General features: G+C 42.7%; 1 protein-coding gene across 10 annotated transcripts in view; it reads right to left on the reverse strand.

The window, feature by feature from the left end:
• Positions 1 to 17,438: 17,438 nt before the first annotated feature.
• The window catches only part of cep162 (centrosomal protein 162), a 37,282-nt gene continuing 35,892 nt past the window's right edge, over positions 17,439 to 18,828 (reverse strand). For all 10 annotated transcript variants that reach the window (XM_084358526.1, XM_084358525.1, XM_084358531.1 and 7 more), the window contains one exon: positions 17,439 to 18,053. In XM_084358526.1, the coding sequence (XP_084214652.1) occupies positions 17,838 to 18,053 (216 nt within the window). In that variant the 3' untranslated portion in view covers positions 17,439 to 17,837. The remainder of the gene's footprint in view (positions 18,054 to 18,828) is intronic.

Consider the following 18,828-nt stretch of genomic DNA (forward strand, 5'->3'; position numbering starts at 1 on the left):
GAGAAATGAATGAGATTGTGTTAACTGAAAAGGTATATGCAATATAACAGAGCATTAACATGAGCTTCATAGTGTGTTGCTGAGGATCCTCTGAAGACATTTGATCTTCCAGTTACATGGATGCAGTTGCAGTTAAAATCACGGCAGTGAAAAAGAAGGAATTTTAGTCTTTAATGTTTGGTCTCCTATTCATTAAGACTGGGGTAATCTTAATGATCACCTCTGATTGTAGTCAGTCATCAAGTTGACCTTTGTAGTCAAGATGATTTTTACCTTTTAAAGACTATCTACGTACATACAGGCTAAAACCTGCTTATGCTGCCTAATGCGCAAGTTTATCACGGGATTTTACTGAGGAAATGAATAAAGGTAACCATCCGGTGCTTGGTGGAACTAAGTAACAAAGTATTATAATAACTGACCATTGATAGTTGTGGTAGTAGTATTAACTTGACAAAGTCACTGACTTAGATCTTCATGAATTGCTGATATGTCATACCAATCACTCTCAGAAAGAGGATTAGCATGCTGTTACTATTGTAAACACTAGCCCCATTCACACTGCCCCTTGAGTGCGGGGATCCTGCACCAATTCTCCACATCCGCCTCTGTGTGAAAGTTACAGATGCGGCAAGGGGTGAAATTTCGCTGCGCCTCTGATGCACCTCCAGAGGTAGTATCAAAGGTAGTATCAGAGGTAGTGTCAGAGGTAGTATCAGAGGTAGTGTCAGAGGTAGTATCAGAGGTAGTGTCAGAGGTAGTATCAAAGGTAGTGTCAGAGGTAGTGTCAGAGGTAGTATCAGAGGTAGTATCAGAGGTAGTATCAAAGGTAGTGTCAGAGGTAGTGTCAGAGGTAGTGTCAGAGGTAATATCAGAGGTAGTGTCAGAGGTAGTATCAGAGGTAGTGTCAGAGGTAGTATCAGAGGTAGTATCAGAGGTAGTGTCAGAGGTAGTATCAGAGGTAGTGTCAGAGGTAGTATCAGAGGTAGTGTCAGAGGTAGTATCAGAGGTAGTGTCAGAGGTAGTATCAGAGGTGCTGCAGAGGTGAACCGAACCAGTGTGAATGGCTAAGCTGGCGGCGCAGAGCGGGGGCGTGTTGATCTGATGGTGTTCACTGTCTGATAACTATACAGATATTTCACTCAACAAAATAAAGAGAAATTACCCACAAAGCAACGTTACATGACCAAACAACAGTAACATAGTAACTGGTAGAGTCTTTGGCAACTTATATGAGGAAAAAAATACAGCAGTTACATGTGGAGAAGTGACTGTCCTCCTGTCTGTCATCCTGTCTGTCCTACCGACTTCTTCACATTTCTGCCCGAAAAACAGCGTCTGTCCCCGGCAAAAAACTTAACTCACCAAGTGTTTGCTATGTAAATCCAAGGCACCGATGTGCCGGCAATTGCGTGACATGGGCGGAGGTGTCGATGACGTGCACTGTTGTGTGACCCACAGCTGGGAGTTTTAAAAGCAGGAAACAGCTGATTACAGCTGTCAGTACATCACTTCATCTGCGGACGTCAAGATGAGCAACTGGAAAGCCGCTGAGACACAGGAGATGCTAACCATCACAGCCGAGAGAATCGTCAATAACCAGAACACGGGGACTGTTGTAGATCACTGTTCACGCCCAACTTCGTGCTTCACGTCACGTCACATGTTTACGCCTACTCCAGTGGCAGCTTTTTTGAAAAGGAGGAATATTACACCTCCGTTTCACATAGACAAGACGGCAGATTGTAGCCTTTACCTGGCTGCAAATGTGGTGCATTTTCTAACTAAAAGGGGCTCCCGTCTCATGGTGACGGTCAGCCCTCCCTAGACTTCAGTGAACTTTCCTCCAGAAAACAGCATCCCTCCCCACGAGTGAGAGAGTCAGACAGCGTCCTGTTTACTGATGGCGATTATGTAATTATGTAATTTAGAGAAAAACGTAACTTTGTCACTTTCCAGGATGTATGGTGGTTCAGGATCTCAATCACAACACATTATAACAGCATCCATATGATTATAAACAGTCAGCAGGTACATGTTTAGATGAACAGGAGGACAGGAGGCAGAGAAGACTGTGTGAAAAGGGCTATTGGTTCTGGTTAAGTGATGAGACCTGCCAGAAGTGGCACGCACAATTCGCACATGGTATCATAGGGGTTAGGAATAAGGTGGATAGTGATTAAAACTACTTAGTTCTTTCCTGCAACAGATATGTTGCAGGAAGTATGTTGTATGTTGTAAGTATTCTGAGATGCACGGTGACTTAACCTGCGATCAGTGGGTGTCTCATGTCTCCGAACACCTCAGACCACCTCGATCTGGCCACGGTTGACCGTCCCCCCAACATATGCCCCACAGACCTCAGCTCCTGATCAGATGTGGCCCTGTTGCCTCATCTCTGTGCAGCTTCTGTAATGCCCAGCAGCATGAGTGCACTGCAGAGTGATTGGCCAGCAAAACTTCAGCATCCTACCTCTGTGGATATGAAAACAAGCTCTGCATCCTGATTATCATTTATCTTATGCTACTCTTTTTTTTTTTTTTTTTTTTTTTTAATAATCAAAGTGTTTTTATTGAGTTTTCAAAAAGTATATCATTCATACAGAAAAACACGAACTCAAGTCCTACAGCACAATGTTAAGACTAAACTACGAAACAATAATACAACATACCATACTGAAACCAGACATACCCAGACAGACAGACACACAGTCTTGAATGAAAGTTATTATACAAACGGATTAGAAGATTAAAGAAAAGAGAGAAAAAAAAAAAAAGAAAAAAAAAAAGCTGTCACTTATGTTGGAGCAGACGGAAACTCATTTTCAAAATAGGAAATAAAAGGCTGCCAGACCTTGGAGAATTTCTTGGTGTTGCCCTGTATAGTAAATCTAAGATGTTCTAATTTGAGGTGTGCCATCACCTCTTCCACCCATCGTTTATGGGATGGCGGTGTTGCCTTTATCCAGTTAAATAGGATCAGTCTCCTAGCCAACAGTAAGGTGAATGCTATTGCCTTCCTCTGAGAGACTGTTAGTTGAGTTTCCCTCGGTGCCACACCAAAGATGGCTGTCAGAGGCACTGGCTCTATATCTTTGTTATAAATGAATGAGAACGTTCTAAAAATTTTGGCCCAGAACTCTTTCAGCCTGGAACAAGACCAGAACATGTGGCATAAGTTGGCTGGTACCTGTTTACATCTAGGGCAAGTCGGATCGGCCCCCTGGTACATTCTTGCCAATTTGTCCCTTGCCAAGTGGAGTCTGTGTAACACCTTAAACTGTATCAATCCGTGTCTCACACATACAGAAGAAGAGTGTACTAGTTCCACTGCCCCTCCCCAGTCAACCTCCGATATGTCCAGCCCCAATTCTTCCTCCCATTTCCTTTTTGCACCGTCCAGGGAGGGGGAAGCCACCTTCTGAATATCCGCATATAGCGTGGAGACTGTCCCTTTAGCGGTCGGATCTGTGTCCATCAGCTCGTCTATCCATCCGCTTTGTGGAAGCTCGAGGGAGGGGCTGAATGTCTTTTTCACAAAGTCTCGAACCTGGAAATATCTAAAGTAATTAGTCTTGAAGGAGATTCCATAGTCCTTTTCCAGCTGAGCAGCAGACATAAAAATACCATTTTTAAAAAGATGTTTGACACATTCCACCCCAGCTCTATGCCATTCCCTAAAAGCTGTTCCCCCGAGGACTGGGGAAAACAAGCGATTGCCATGGATGGGAGCAAATAGGAGGGCGTTTCTGTTTTTAAAATGTGATCTGAATTGGACCCAAATTTTCAAAGAATTAGATACCACAGGGTTGTTTGCTTAAGGGCAGAGGAGCGCAGACCAGGGAGCGCAGGGACACTGGGCTAGAAGCATATCTTTCCATATGAACCCACATTGGGGTTTCATCCTCATTTAACTCTGAGACCCAAAATAACAATTTATGTATATTAGCAGCAAAATAATAGTGCATATAGTTCGGTAACGCCAGGCCTCCCTCTCCTTTCTGTCTTTCAAGAAACTCTCTTCTTATCCTGGGGACTGTTTTTTTCCAAATAAAAGCAGATGTACATTTGTTCAATTCTTTAAAAAAAGATTTAGGAATGAAAATTGGTATCGTCTGGAATAGATAGAGGAACCGTGGCATTATATTCATTTTAACAGAATTTATCTTCCCTGCTAATGATAGGGGGAGCGATGCCCACCTTTCCATATCTAATTTTGCCTTATCCAATGTTACTCTAAAGTTATGATCCAATAAATCTTTACATTTACTAGTTACATTAACCCCTAAATAGGTGAATTTATCCTTATGTGTTGCGAAGGGATAGGCCTGGAAAGAGAGTTTCCTCGCCTGTTTATTAATGGGGAAAAGAACACTTTTTTCTAAGTTAATTTTATATCCCGACACCTTCCCAAAATCTTTGATAATACCAAGGGCCACCGGGACACTAATGACAGGGTTTGACAGGAAAAGGAGGAGGTCATCAGCATACAAAGACAGCCTATGGTTTTGTGTCCCCCTTTGTATTCCTACCAATTCAGCAGCCTGTCTCAGCATTATTGCAAGGGGTTCAATTGCCACATCAAAGAGCAGGGGTGACAAAGGGCACCCCTGTCTTGTTCCCCGGAACAAAGAAAAGGGTTCAGATATTATATTATTTGTTCTTACCATAGCCCGGGGGTTCGCATAAATTATCTTAATCCACGAGCAAAATGTAGGACCAAATCCGAATCTCTCGAGGGCCGTAAATAGATAAAAATACTCTATTCTATCGAAGGCTTTGTGGGCATCTAGGGATATCACAATCTCTGGCACAATGTTATCTTCAGCAGTGTATATCACATTGAACAGACGGCGGAGATTGCTGGAGAGTTGTCTACCTGCAACAAACCCCATCTGATCAGGATGTATTATCTTACTTATAACAAGCTCAATTCTAGCTGCCAGTACTTTGGTCAATATTTTATAATCGCAACCGAGTAAACGTAAAATACTCTGCAAAGCAAGGGTATCAGTTTAGGAGCAAATGTTTTATAAAACTCACTCGGGAACCCATCAGGGCCCGGAGCTTTTCCTGTCTTCATATTCCGAATTGCCTTGTCTATCTCCCTATCAGATATGGGTCCCTCTAATCTATCTCTATCTGCCGCCTCTAGCGATGGAATTTCAAGGTTTTCAAAAAAATTCTTCACTCGGTCCCTATCATTTATTTCTGAGGTATATAAGTCCTCATAAAAAGATTTAAATTGATTGTTAATACCCTTCTGGTCTATAATTTTATTACCCACGTTATCTCCTATCTCTACTATCATACCAGCAGCTGCTGACTGTTTTAGCTGGTAGCTCAGGAGCTTGCCAGCGCGCTCACCATGCTCATAGAGATCTTGTCTTGACCTAATATATAAATCCTCCTCACGTTGACTTGTCAAGATGTCATATTCAGTCTGGAGCAAAATCCGCTTTCTATGTAGCTCCTCAGAGGGAGTCATAGAATTTGCCAGGTCGACTTCTTTTATTGCTTTCATTAATTCTATGGTACGTTTCGTTTTTCTTTTCCTCTCACCAGCACTGTATGAAATGATTTGTCCGCGTATATACGCTTTTAATGATTCCCATAAGGTGCCACTACTTATATCAGGGGTATCATTAAGATCCAAGAAAAAAACTATTTGCGAGTTAATGAATTCTTTAAAATTGTCATCAGCCAATAATCTACTATTAAGCCGCCACATCCTCTGAGGTGGCGTATACTCAGGAAAATGAAGTTTCAGTATGACCGGGCTATGGTCAGATATTACTATACCAGGGTATTCTACACTCATTACTATAGGGGTCAATTTATTGTCTAACAGAAAATAATCAATTCTAGTATAAGTTTGGTGTGGCGGGGAATAAAAGGAGTATTGTCTGGAGGTCGGATTTACATATCTCCATGGATCGAATATACCATATATTTTACAAAAGGAGTTAATGCATTGTGCAGATTTACTTAGCACACTAGGTGTTGGGCTAGAGCGGTCCAGAGTTGAATCTAGGACACAATTCAAGTCTCCCCCCAAAATCAAATTATGTGTGTCCAAATTAGGTAGCAATGAAAATAAATCCCTAAAAAATTGAACATTATCCCAATTGGGTGCGTATATATTTGCCAACACTACTGGCATATTGAATAATTTCCCAACTACAATAACATATCGACCATGTTTATCTTTTATGGCAGTTGTTTCTATGAATTGTACATTCCTGTGTATAAGGATGGCCACTCCTCGACTCTTACTATTGAAATTTGAGTGGTAGATCTGGTTGAATCCCCCCCTACAGAGTTTGAGGTGGTCCTTGTTTAACAAATGTGTTACTCCGTTTAGCCGGTTTATTGATCGCCCTTACGTTCCAGCTCATCAATTTGTGCCCATTCTGCTCACATCCATGTTTGGTGCCATGTCAGGGGTCCGCAGCCCAATGCCCCCACTACGCTCCCGCGGCGTCCGCTACCTGAATCACACCCTGAGGGTCTGGCAGCAAAAACAGAAAAAATAAAGGGGCAGTGTCTGGGAAAAAACGGGGAAGCAACACACACACATACACAAGTAACACATAACACATTGCATATATGAACATGAACCCAAACACAGTGCTCTTTAACAAGCACTCTCGTGGCCAACCGGTCCACCATCTCCTGCACACCAAGCCTACCGTGTGCAGCTCCGTGCAGAATATTCCTTGACTCTAAAAGTATAATATCACCCCTTTAATCTAATCACCTCCTAAAAGGAGGGGGGGGAAAGCAGCAGGGGGAGCTTGTAGCAAAAAGGTCCTTAAAAATAAATTACAATACCACAGAGAGTAGGCAACAATGGTCAAGGAGGAATATTCAGTTCTTAAACTGTAAAGAAAACAGTAATGTGTAAGAACAGTAATATGAGGTAGGGCCACAGTAGAAAATATTCAAATATAAATCAAATAAAATGAAATATTACTTGTGACATCTAAGTCCTTACACCAGTGTAGCCCTTATACTTAGCCAGGCTCAAACCAGTCCATATGGTTCACCCGGGATTCAGTGTCTTCTTGATGTACTCCATGGCGTCTTTTGGGCTCTCGAAGATTTTCGTTTGTCCTCCTTCTGGTGTAATCACCAGCGTTGCCGGGTAGCGGAGCCCATATCTGATCCCCTTGCAGGTGCGCAGGAGGCTTCTTGCTTCTTTGAATGCTGCTCTCTTACTGTTTACTTCCTGGGTGTAGTCTGGGAAGATGTGAATCTGTCCACTCCGACCCTCTGGTGTTCTCTCCATTTCCCTCGCCTTCTTCAATATCTCCTCCTTCTCTGTGTAGTAGTGGCATCTCACAACGAACGCCCTCGGTGGAGCTCCGTTCCCGTCTCGTCTCGCGCCGAGTGCTCGGTGTGCTCGGTCAAATGTCGGTGTCACTGATAGTCCCAGTTTTTCTTTCAGCAAGCCAGCTATGAATTCCGACGGCTTTTTGCCTGTCTCAGCCCCTTCTCTTACCCCCACGACGCGTATGTTGTTGCGTCGTGATCTCGCCTCGAGGTCTTCACTCCGTCCCCTCAGCTTCAGTATCTCCTTCTCCATTTCTTTCACTTTCGTCTCCATGCTGGTTATACTGTCAGACTGATAGTTCAGCGTGTCGTCCACTTCTTTTTTCCGCGCTTCCATCTCGTTCGCCAGACTGATAGTTGTTTCGCTTATCAGCCTCACCTCCTCACGCAGCAACTCACACTGAGCTTTAGTGTTGTCTTCCAAACTCTTAGCCCACTTTTCCATCTCGGCTTTCGACTCTTTTCTTCCTTTCTCTATTTCTTCTTTGCATCTCATGATCTCGGTTTTAGTCTCCTCTCTGTATTTCGTAATCCCAACATTGGTTTTTTTGATCTCGGACATCATGTCTTTAGCCTACTGAGGTATGTCGTCGGCGTGTGCTGGGCTAGCGTTAGCTTTGCTAGCCGAGGAGGCAGGGCCGCCGTCCGCGTGCAACTTTTCTACGCCGGCTCGAGTCTGTTGGTTGGACATTTTCGGTCATAAATTGCCCCGTGAGCACACTCGTTCACTCCAAAACACAAATTGTATTAAACGAGCCTCGCAAAGCACATCCGGAAGTGATCTCTTATCTTATGCTACTCTGATCTTAACATGTCACAGTCATCTCTAACATGCAGACTGTCTCGAGGCTTCTGACAGTAGACAATGCCAGGGTCATGGTTGCAGCAAACTTGAACTTCTTACCCGTGTCCACAGGCAGCTGCCAGTCAATCACTAGATTAAGGGGGCCTTTTGAAATCCTGGACTGTTGAATGCAGTGCCTCCTCGGTGGGTGGAGGTGTTTGAGTTTTTCTGTTGATAAAGACTGAAGTCATTTCCACAAAAGATTGCTACATCACCATAATGAGCAAGTAAGAAACACATGGCATTCACAAATGATGTGGAATGAGTGTGAAAGCTTTTTAAAAGCACAATATTAATTTGAAAGGTCAGGTCTTTTTAAAATAGATCTTTTCAGCTGTGCCTCCGCAAAATGAAGCAAATACAAGCTCCTTTGAAAATAGGTGTGTCCAGAGATTCTGTTCACTCTGTAGGGCTTCATGCAACATTAATGGGGAAAAGCCTACTCATTGACAGAGTAGAGGTTGGCAACATTCACTCTTGTACAATATTATAGACAGCATGAAGGTTCAAAAGTCTTTTATTTAACAGAAAATGAAAATCTAACAATCTAACTAACATGTACTATATACAGGTGTGTGTGTGCGTGTGTGCGTGTGTCTGGAAGAACAAAAGCAAAATGGTGGCTAGGGTTCAAAGTGCCACACCGCATGGCATGGACAAAGGAAGACTACCAACAAAAATGGCTGATCAAAAGGGACTACAAGATGGCTGTTCGAAGGGTTGGACACACATCATGTGCTCACTGATACCACATGTGGGTGTGATATGCTCCAGGCTGAAGGAGTGTGTGTGTGTGTGTGTGTGTGTGTGATGTGGTGCCAGGTTAAAGAAGATGGTTAGCTGCATGCAAAGAGTCTGAATCTGTGTGAAGCATCATTCAACTGATGTCAAATTAGCCGTGTAGTAGGCTTGGGCGAATGGACGAATATATCGGCTGAGTCCATCATGGTTGGTTTCATTTTTGTCATTTTATTTTGTTTAATTAATGGTCTGCCTCCACAGAATTCAACACGGTTCATATAGTTCATAATTACTATGTAGAGCACAATTCAAAGTGTGCGTGTATTGGAGCTGGCAGCTTCACACATGAAGTCTTTCACAAAATGGCGGCGCTGAAAGTAACGTTAATTCATAAACCATATTTGAGAACTACATCAAAAAAAGATGTGCCGTTGTCCACCCCGATCGTTATAATAGGACAGGTATGTTATCCTGATCTCCCACCTGTTTGCTCATTTAGAGGCTGTGAGCGAATGCGTCCTTCTGCAGCCATCAGACTCTTTAAAATGGTGTCGGACAGCCGTCTTCTGCCCGCCTTCACAGCTTATTACTCAGCAAAGAATGAATAAGTTAAATGAATAAGAGTATAGCCTATAGACTGTATGTTTCAGTAAAATTTCCATTCATTAATTTTGACATTAAAGACCACAGTCAGAGGATAAGGCGCATGTAAATTTATTCAAACAGAATAAGCAGTTGGTCGACAAAAGTGACACAGTAGCCTATAATAACAAATAAGTAAATATAAACAAAGGACATTGGAAAAATAAAGTGCAAAAATCACACAATCACATAAAATAATATGTCCGCTCCCTTTGCACTGTCTTTATAATAATGCCGTTGCGGACAAGGCAAAAAAAAAAAGCTTAAGCTGGTCAAGCTGCTCGAAGCCTCTTGTAGACTTAATGCATAAATAAATAAATAAAAATATCGAAAATAATAATAAATAAAATAATAATGTCCCTTTGCGCTGTGTCGATAATAAAAACTGTTGGACATGAGTGGGTAGCGCTTTTGGTTTTCTTTCCACCAAGTCAGTGGGTCGTCTTCACCTTCAGTAACGTCTTCACTGAAATAAATGTCCATCTCTGTTTCTGCCATCTGCTCCGGTTACGTGACTCGGAGGCTTCACTCTTCCCAAGAGGCAACCCAGTGTCCTCTTCACTGGCTGTTGAGGTGCTTCATCTCTCTCTTCTTCCTCATCTTCTTCCACCCGAACATGCCAGCGGCCCGGCTCTTTTATCTGACCAGAACGCAACCATCTCAACCTGGAGTTTAGTCTTGATGAAGTCAAGCTGCACAGGGTTTAAATGATCTCCCTTGTAACGAGGGTCAAGCAAAGTGGCAGTGCGCATGAGTTGAATGGTTTTGTCATTGTTATATTTTTTATCCAGCTGCGCCAAAACCTCCTCTTTGATCACCTTTGTCATGTCGGCATCTTCTACCTCCACTTTAAGAGCAGTGTCTCTCAGATGATGGAGCATCGGGATGAGGGAACATACAGTCACGTAATTTTCTGCCGACAAAATGTCGGTAAAATCAGCAACTGGCTTCAAACCAGCATTTACTGCCTCGAGGACACTGACATCTTGCCATGTCAAGTTGGGGAGAGAATGCCGGCTCTTGTCAGCAGCGAAAACCCTTTTAACGGCCGGAGCTTGTTCCAGGACCCGCTGCACCATCTTCTGTTTCATCCCCCAGTGACTTGGACAATCCTTAAAAAACACACCCACACAAACACAAAATATTTAGACTGATGCCGTTAACTTTCATCCTGGCACACAATATGTGTGTGGCCGGACACATTAATCCACATTTCCTTATAAATATATTTTGTGCTGCACTCTATTGAAACTTAACACTATAATTGTGAGTTTAATAAGTAGCATATAGGCCACAACGCAGACGAAAAACAATTTTGTCCAGATTCTAGCAACTATCAGAAATAAATTTAATTTAAAATTAAATAAGACCAAAATAGGCTAGCGTATAAATATTACCGTTATCAGGGAATGTTGTGGCAGGTTAAGATCCTCTTGTGTCTTGCGCAGTTCCCTTCGGATCTGCCAACTGTGCACAAAGGCTCCATTGATGGAGCGGCATACTGCAAAGGCTCCGTCGTTTTTTTCTTTATCCTTCTTCATGGCGTTATTCACTGCCACGTTCAGGCTTTGTCCAAAACAATCAAGCCATGGCCAGTCGAGTTCCCTGATGGCACTAACACTGTTGGCTCCATTGTCGGTTGTGACACAAGACACCTTTTCCTCTCCAATTCCCCATTGTTGAGCGCACTCTCGCAGCTCTTCAGCCAGCACAGTGGCTGTGTTGTCATCAGGAACATATGTTGTTTCCAGACATTTTGTTTGAAGTTCCCAATGTTCAGTAATGTAATGCGCAGTTACACTCATATAGGGGGCCATGTTTGTTGTTGACCACATGTCCGTAGTCAGTGCGACAAAGTCCGCTGCCTCCAGCTCTTTACTTAGTTCAGCCCTGACTTTGTTGTAGAAATCTGGTATGGTGGTTTTAGTGAAGTACTTCCTCCCGGGAAGCTCATACTGCTTGTCGAAAGTTTTCAGCATCTCCTTGAAAGAATCCTTTTCCACCGTGTGAAAAGGCATCATATAATTGGCCAGAAATCTAGACACAGCCATCGTGCACCGGTCCATCTCGGACTGCCCTTCGGATAGTTGGTTGATTTGGCAAAAGCAGCAAAGATTTTCGGCGGGTGAAGTGTGGCTTTTCCAGTGGCAGTTGAGGGAGCCGCCTCTCTCGGTGTTAGCTTGGCCTGCTCTTCAGGATGATGTATTTGCAGATAATCGTGCAAATTGGTGGTGTTAGAATCTTTTGCTGGCACCACTTGTTTGCATAGATGGCAAATTACCTGACTTGTGTCTTTGGGCTTGCCGGTTGCATCAGGTCTAAATCCAAGATAATCCCAAATAGGGGATTTTGTGTTCGTTTTCGCAACGAGCTGTTCCTCCATTGCAGTAGCCTGAGACCTCGCCCCCTGCGCCCGCAAAGCTCGCTAAACTTTTTTGCTGCATTCATGTGGTGTCAGAAGATCCGAGTTGCCGAGTTGTTTTTCTGACATGAGTGGGCGTTCATGTGAATTATCCCATTCTGAAAGTCATTTTTAGATTTATTCCGACATTACATGAATGCAACATCCCCCCACTTTTTCTCCGCCACACACACAACTGCTGAATATATCGGCAACCGCTGGTTGATGGGCTGACGGTGGCCGGTTGGAAATTTTTAACATATCGCCCAACCCTACCGTGTAGCAAAGCAAACTATCAATAACCTGACTACACAGAGATCACAATAACACCCAAACAGTGAACAAACACATAGATTGAACACATGTGCATCACATCAACCAGAGTTAAAGTCCTGTGCTTAGCTGTGCTATGCTATGCTGTGTGCTATCTAGGCCCAGTTCAACGTTACCAGCCTTTGAAGAAAAGGTGCTGAGGGTTCTTTGGCTGATGAGCCAAGCAGGAGAAGGTTGTAATTCCAGTGTTGAACAGTGCTGTTATTGCTGTGCAAGGTCTGATGAAAGACAGCAGGTGAATGAAACTGGTTGCTCCTTTCCTTTGCAGGGATAGCAGCTCGGTGCTAACTTGCTTCGTGTGTTGGATTGTGGAGTTAGCTGGCAAGCTTTGCGTCGCAGCTGCTGGTGCTTATTGATCTGGAATACTAGCAGGACCTTGCAACCACAATGTTGTTGGTGGGTCCCAACAACTCCAAACATCTGTCTGTCATCATCACTGCCACACTGATGTTAGACTGTTGTTAACTTCAGGGCCCATTAGTGTAACACCTGTGCTTGCAGTTAATGATGTCAGGCCAATCTGCTTTTAAACATCTAGTTTGTGCCACAGCTTGAGTCTCTTAATTTTCTCTGTGAAAAGGATGAAAGCTGCCCCTTCTGCTCTCTCTTTGAGTTTGTAAATGTGGCACTCTTCTGTTTTCACCTCAGTTCTTCCTTTTATTCCAAACAAATCAAGGACAAATCACAAGGACTACTTAGTAAAAAAACCCACCAGACTCTGCTTACTAAGAACAGAAAATTAGCCTGTCCAGACAGATATTCCCTCATATGAAAATGTTACACAGAAGTTTTGAACCTTTGCTCTGCTCAAACACAAATCCAGCTCCTGCCAGAGATGCTGAATCACGTACAAAGTAAACCTATCACCAGGTCCAGCTATCTGCTCTCAGGTCACAGCCAGTTTTATTAAAGCCATTGATGTCCAATCTTGTGCCGTGGAAAGAATTGTCATGCTTTTCAAACACAACAGCAGCTCATTTCGCTTATCAACACGGTTGAGAGCAGAGAAGTAAAGAAATGAGCTGGTTAACTAGAAGGAAAACTCTCATCTGTCACAGTATAAAATACCACAAACTTAAAGGAAACTACTGTTGAATACTGGTTGCTCTGTGGTTTACTATTAATTTAAAATAGTGCAATTTATACATTGTATATGCTACATCCTGTATCTCAATCGTTTGTGACATTCTTAGAGCTCCACTGGTGTCAAAATGGGACAATTATTGGCACTAATGGAGCACTATGTAGTTATGGGGCAGATATTTTAATCAGAAGAGAAAGATCATCATTGACAGACTTTTTTATGCCTGAGCTTGACTTTCTTCTCCAAAAGTGCATAGTGCCTCTTTAAAGATGTGCCAGTCTGAAGTGACATGCACATCCTCCACTGTAAGGAAGATATGATTCAGTTCAGAGATAGTGCTCTATGGTCTAAACGCTGTTTCAAATTCTTGTCCACCCTGACCAGAAATCAGTTATGGGACTGAATACATGTGGCATGAACAAGGTCAAAGAAAACAATGCTGTATATTGGCACAACATTCTGGCAGCTTTGTTTCATACAAACATAGAAAGCCTCAGTACTTTGTTATTTGTTTTTTTTCAAGAAGTGATTAAAGAAGTGCTCCTCTGGCTTGGTGAGTGTAATAAAGCTGTGGTTCCTCCTGTAAGTGCTTTTTGTCTGTTCCTTTCACTGGTGTGACAGCCAGAACCAAACGTTCCTGCCAAATTGTGTTTAGCTCGCAGGATTTTTCAGGTAAACACCCTGGAGAACATGATTCATATACCTAAGGGACAGAGTTCCACTGGATGCATGTCCGCTGCGTTCCGGCTCCGGTACGGTTTTGCTCAGTCATCCGTCGTCCGGCAACCCCCACCGGCTGCGTTTCGAATCTGCCAGGCGCAGCACCGCCAAACACCTGGAGTTACGAGACCGAGGAGTTCTCGTGATAATTACATAATCACACACGACCGCTGGGGGGTTCAGTTCTCACTAACTGGAGGGGAGTTGCAGGCTTTCAAACTGTGTGGGAGTGTCCTTACAGAGTCGTTAAGGACACTTGAGCTCTGAGTTTCAGAGTCGTTGGGACGCTCCCACACAGTTTAAAAGCCTGCAACTCCCCTCCACTTAGTTGCCTACGATACAGCAATTAGAATTACCATGACCTGGATGACTGAGAACCTTCATCAACATGTTGCTTACCATTTTGGGAGGAATGCCATTCAACTGGTACAGGAGTATGAAAGAACATCCAGAAAGCCGGCTGATCACAGGAACCACCTTCGCTTCAGCTTGAGATGCAGGCAACACAGGCAAATTTCTAAGAGCTTATGCCTGAGTTCCACCATGAAAGGACACAGGGCCATAAGGATCCTTCAGAGGGCTCAAAACCAGCTACTCAACGAAAGAGCGCAAAAGATTATTTTTTCACCACTGATGCACTCACTACTAAGACTGACCATACATTTGAGGAACTAACATCACTGCTACCAAGCAATGTCTTGGAAAATGTCTCCAAGCTTGTTTAGAAGGCACAAGCATCACAACACTAAAGGTAAGGAACGGCAGACACAAAATTCCAAACATTACAGACACGTCAAAGCAACTCGCATAGAACAGAAGCTCTGATCTGGAGAAATAAGGACATCAACAACACAGCACATCCGGACATACAAGAGAAGTGGGTGAAAAACTTGTCCAACAGAGAGCTCACCCAACCAGAGAAGGGTGTCTGCCAAAGGACTGATCTTTGCAGTAGCTCCAGAACAGATACCTACGGTAGCTGACAAGGAGGGCGAACACGCAGCAACGGCCAAATGCTGCAAATACATAAACGATGCAGAACCAAAGACACACAAAACACATGCAACAACAAAATGCTGCAATGGAAAAATGCTGCAAACAAAGAAACGATGCAGAACCAAAGACACACAAACACACAAAACAAATGCAACAACAAAATGCTGCAAATACAGAAAAGATGCAAAACCAAAACGACACAAACCCCCAAAACACATGCAATAGAGAAATGCAGCATATTGAGTCAACACAACGGAAGTTCCCACACAAGGGAAAAGCGCCAGGCTGCTAGGGGGTCCCGACCTCCCGACCTGGACCTATTATACTGTATGGACTAGTCTGTACATGGTACCTGACGAGTGGAGTAAAACTTTTAGAGAGGCGACAGAAAAAGGTGCGTGGTACATTGTAATCGACACAACATGAAAACTGGCAGACTGGCAGGACGCCGGCGAGCGGGGCAAGCTACTGCTAGCATGACTTGTTCAAAAACCTTCTTTTTAGTAAACTCTGTGTACACAAACAATGTTCTCAATGCTCGTGTTCATGTGTAGAGACCCTGGTGATACTGCGAGCAAAGTTTCATGTTGTGTCGAGTCTTCTTAGTGTTTTAAAAATAGCGATTTTGATGCTACCATACAGTTGCCCCTAGCACGCCATTGAAAATGATTTTGACCCAAAAATGAAACTACGGTAAATCTTAAATTATCCTTTTACACAAAGGTTTGACTCGGGTACATTCACAAAAAACATGCATTTGAAAATTGCATTTTGGCGTGAGTTTCGCTTTAAGTCTCTCAAAGATCAGAACAAATCTTTGATGACTGAGAATGGTCCCCTGAAAAACAGCCAGGTCAACGTCAGCCAACTCCAGAAAGAGCTGAACGACAAGGATAAAGCTCTAGAAAGGGCCAAAACCGCAGCCTATGTCCTGGGTTACGCATCAGAGGAGTGGAGGAGGAGATGTGATGTTCTGGAGAAGAGACTTGCCCCGAGCACATCCCTGCTGCAGATACGCTGCCTCAGATCATCACTTTCCTTCACAGTAATCCCCTGTTGGATTCTAACAGCTGTTGTTGGACTGCTTTAGAATCAGTTTTTTTTAATGTATGTAAAAAAAAAAAAATCAGTTTTCTCTTTTCAGCTGCTCACCACCAACTTAAACCAGCAGGAGCAGGTGTTGACCAGCTGGCAGGAGGTTCAGAATCAGCTTTTATGTAAAGTAAAAACAAGCCTACCGCCGCAAAATAAGCATCTTTTTGCACAGTATACTAAATTAAGCTATATTTCATTAAAGTTACCTATCAAGGGCTGTTTGAAGTTGGATGAATATTATGGCAAACATGGTTTCATTTGTGTCTGAATTAATTTTTGGTCCAAAGTCACGTCTGGCAATCTTGAGTGTCTCTCAGTTAAATAAGCGTCTTTTTGCACAGTGAAGTAAATCAAGCTCTAACTCATTTACCGATAAATAAATGCAGTGGTCCATTTTTGAGACATGTTGCTCAGACTTACAGGCCGTTCCTTCAGAGTGTTATGTAGCTGCGATCTTGGAATTATTAAGTTTACAGTTTTAATTTGTCAGTTTCAACAAAGATAACAGTGAGTTAATCAAACAGGCTTTCAGAGTGTGTATTTCATGGCCTCAGTCAGGTGCAGCAGCTATCTGTGTACATTTCCAAAAACCCTTTTCACACATTTTGGGCCTCAAAATGTGTGAACTAAAATACATGCTGTTTAGATGGATTCCTTTTCTGTTTTTACAGACCTGTGTGTGTCCCTTTATTAAAGCAACATTAGGTAACTTTTTTCTACCTTAAAATAACAGCTTTAAAATCGTTTTGATGGTACAGTGTCTTGTAATAGAGTGAATGGTGTTTGTCTCAGCCACTCTGCCCCATCACGTTTCTGCACTATGTAACTTCAGTGAGAGGGCAGGACCACAGCGTTACTTCAGTTAACTTCAGTACTTAAGAGGTAACAGTGTTACATTGTTGCGTAACATTGCTTTGTCTGTAGTTAGCACCTACATTAGTCTGACATTGTTACAGATTTGGGATTTGTATTAACAACAGTGGTGTTGCACTCAGAAGCTGTCCAAATCGTACAATTTCTACATTATGTTGCTTTAAGTATTCAGTTGGACTGTTTAGCATTTAAAAGAGAGTATAGAGTAAGAGAGAGAGTAAATCCTTAATAAATACCTTCCCAGGTCTACACAGGGTCTCTGCACAGTGTTGCTAGTATTAATCCTGTGCATTAAGATTAGGATGAGGATTACTTAAAAAGTTGTTGTGCATCAGTGTACAGTGTATGAAAGGAAACACTTAATACAATTCATAATAGTTTAAACTGAAATTAACATTTATTTTCACAACACAATAAGTTACAATAATTATATAACATATAAAATAATAATAACATATAAAATAGAGACTAATACACACACAAAATGAACATGCACAGTTTGTGTAAAATCTGAATCCCAACAAAAACTCTTTCAGTATATTGTAGTTTTATTTCTGTTTGCATGTGTCAACATTAAGTATGACTGATGTGGACCAGAAAGCACTGTCCATCTCTGACATGACATGTGGGGTATGACTAATATCCTGCTGTCAACGAGAAGCCCTTTACATGAAATAACATATTGAATGCCAACATACTGATTATTGCTTATGTTGTCTATCTTTGGCTTCGGTCCACAATTATCAGCATTAGCTGTCACTGACACCCACTGCTCAAAACATTGCCTGTGCATCATCTTTGTGGGTGGTGGGGGCTGTGACTGGGAGGACCACCCCCTGTCTCTGGAGATGTCTCAGGATGTTCAGGATGGAGTCCAGCTCCAGACGGAAAGCCTCCAGCTCTCTGCTCTTGTCCTGTGCCAGATGCTTCCAGTGCTCCACCTCTGACGGCTGATCAGTGTCTAAAGTCTGCCACGACCCACCAATCACCTGTCAGGAGAGCGACAGACAGTTACTGAGGTTAGCCAGTGTCACTAAGTCAGTCTGTGACAGCTGATGAATAACTTGCCTTAACCAAAGTGCATTTGGGGTTTAACTGCTATTTGGAGGTATTCTGTAGCCATTTGCTTCTTGTTTGCCTCTTTTTTGGCTTACTTATGGACTATGTCAGGTGGTGTGTTTGTGTAATAACAATGTAATTAAGTAGTTTAAAAAAAGGGGGGAGCATTAGATCATTTTTTCTTCCTCCTCCTCCTCTTCCTCCTATTTAAACGAGTGGTGATGTGTTTGTGTTTATACTAAACCAAATACACGAACAGACAATAATCAGGCCCTGATGATATACAGCACAATAAAACCTAGGGCTGGGCAATATAGACCAAAATTCATATCTCTTTATTTTAGAGTGGCCATACACAATATACTGTATACCTGTATTTTGTCCAAAGTGGGCGAAATGTTCAGTTGTAAGTCGAAGCCACATTTGAACTGTCATAAGCACTTTTATTAAAACAGACCGTGATCAAAAGAAATGCAGAGTTGCAGGAGAACTTGTGAGTTAGCGAGGCAGGGCTGTGCAGAGTGTTAGAGAGCAGAGATGCAACCTGGCACGGCTTTACAGAAGACTTCAACTTCACACTAAAATGGAACTGTCTCAAACTATATTTCATTCAAAAACATATCAATGTATCTTTAAAAAGTCCAGACACCACCCAGCCCAAACGTGACTTCATCATCGTCATTACACCCATGATTCATTTGTGAT

Source organism: Pagrus pagrus, assembly GCF_965226575.1.
Source record: "Pagrus pagrus genome assembly, chromosome: 7".
NCBI lineage: Eukaryota > Metazoa > Chordata > Actinopteri > Spariformes > Sparidae > Pagrus > Pagrus pagrus.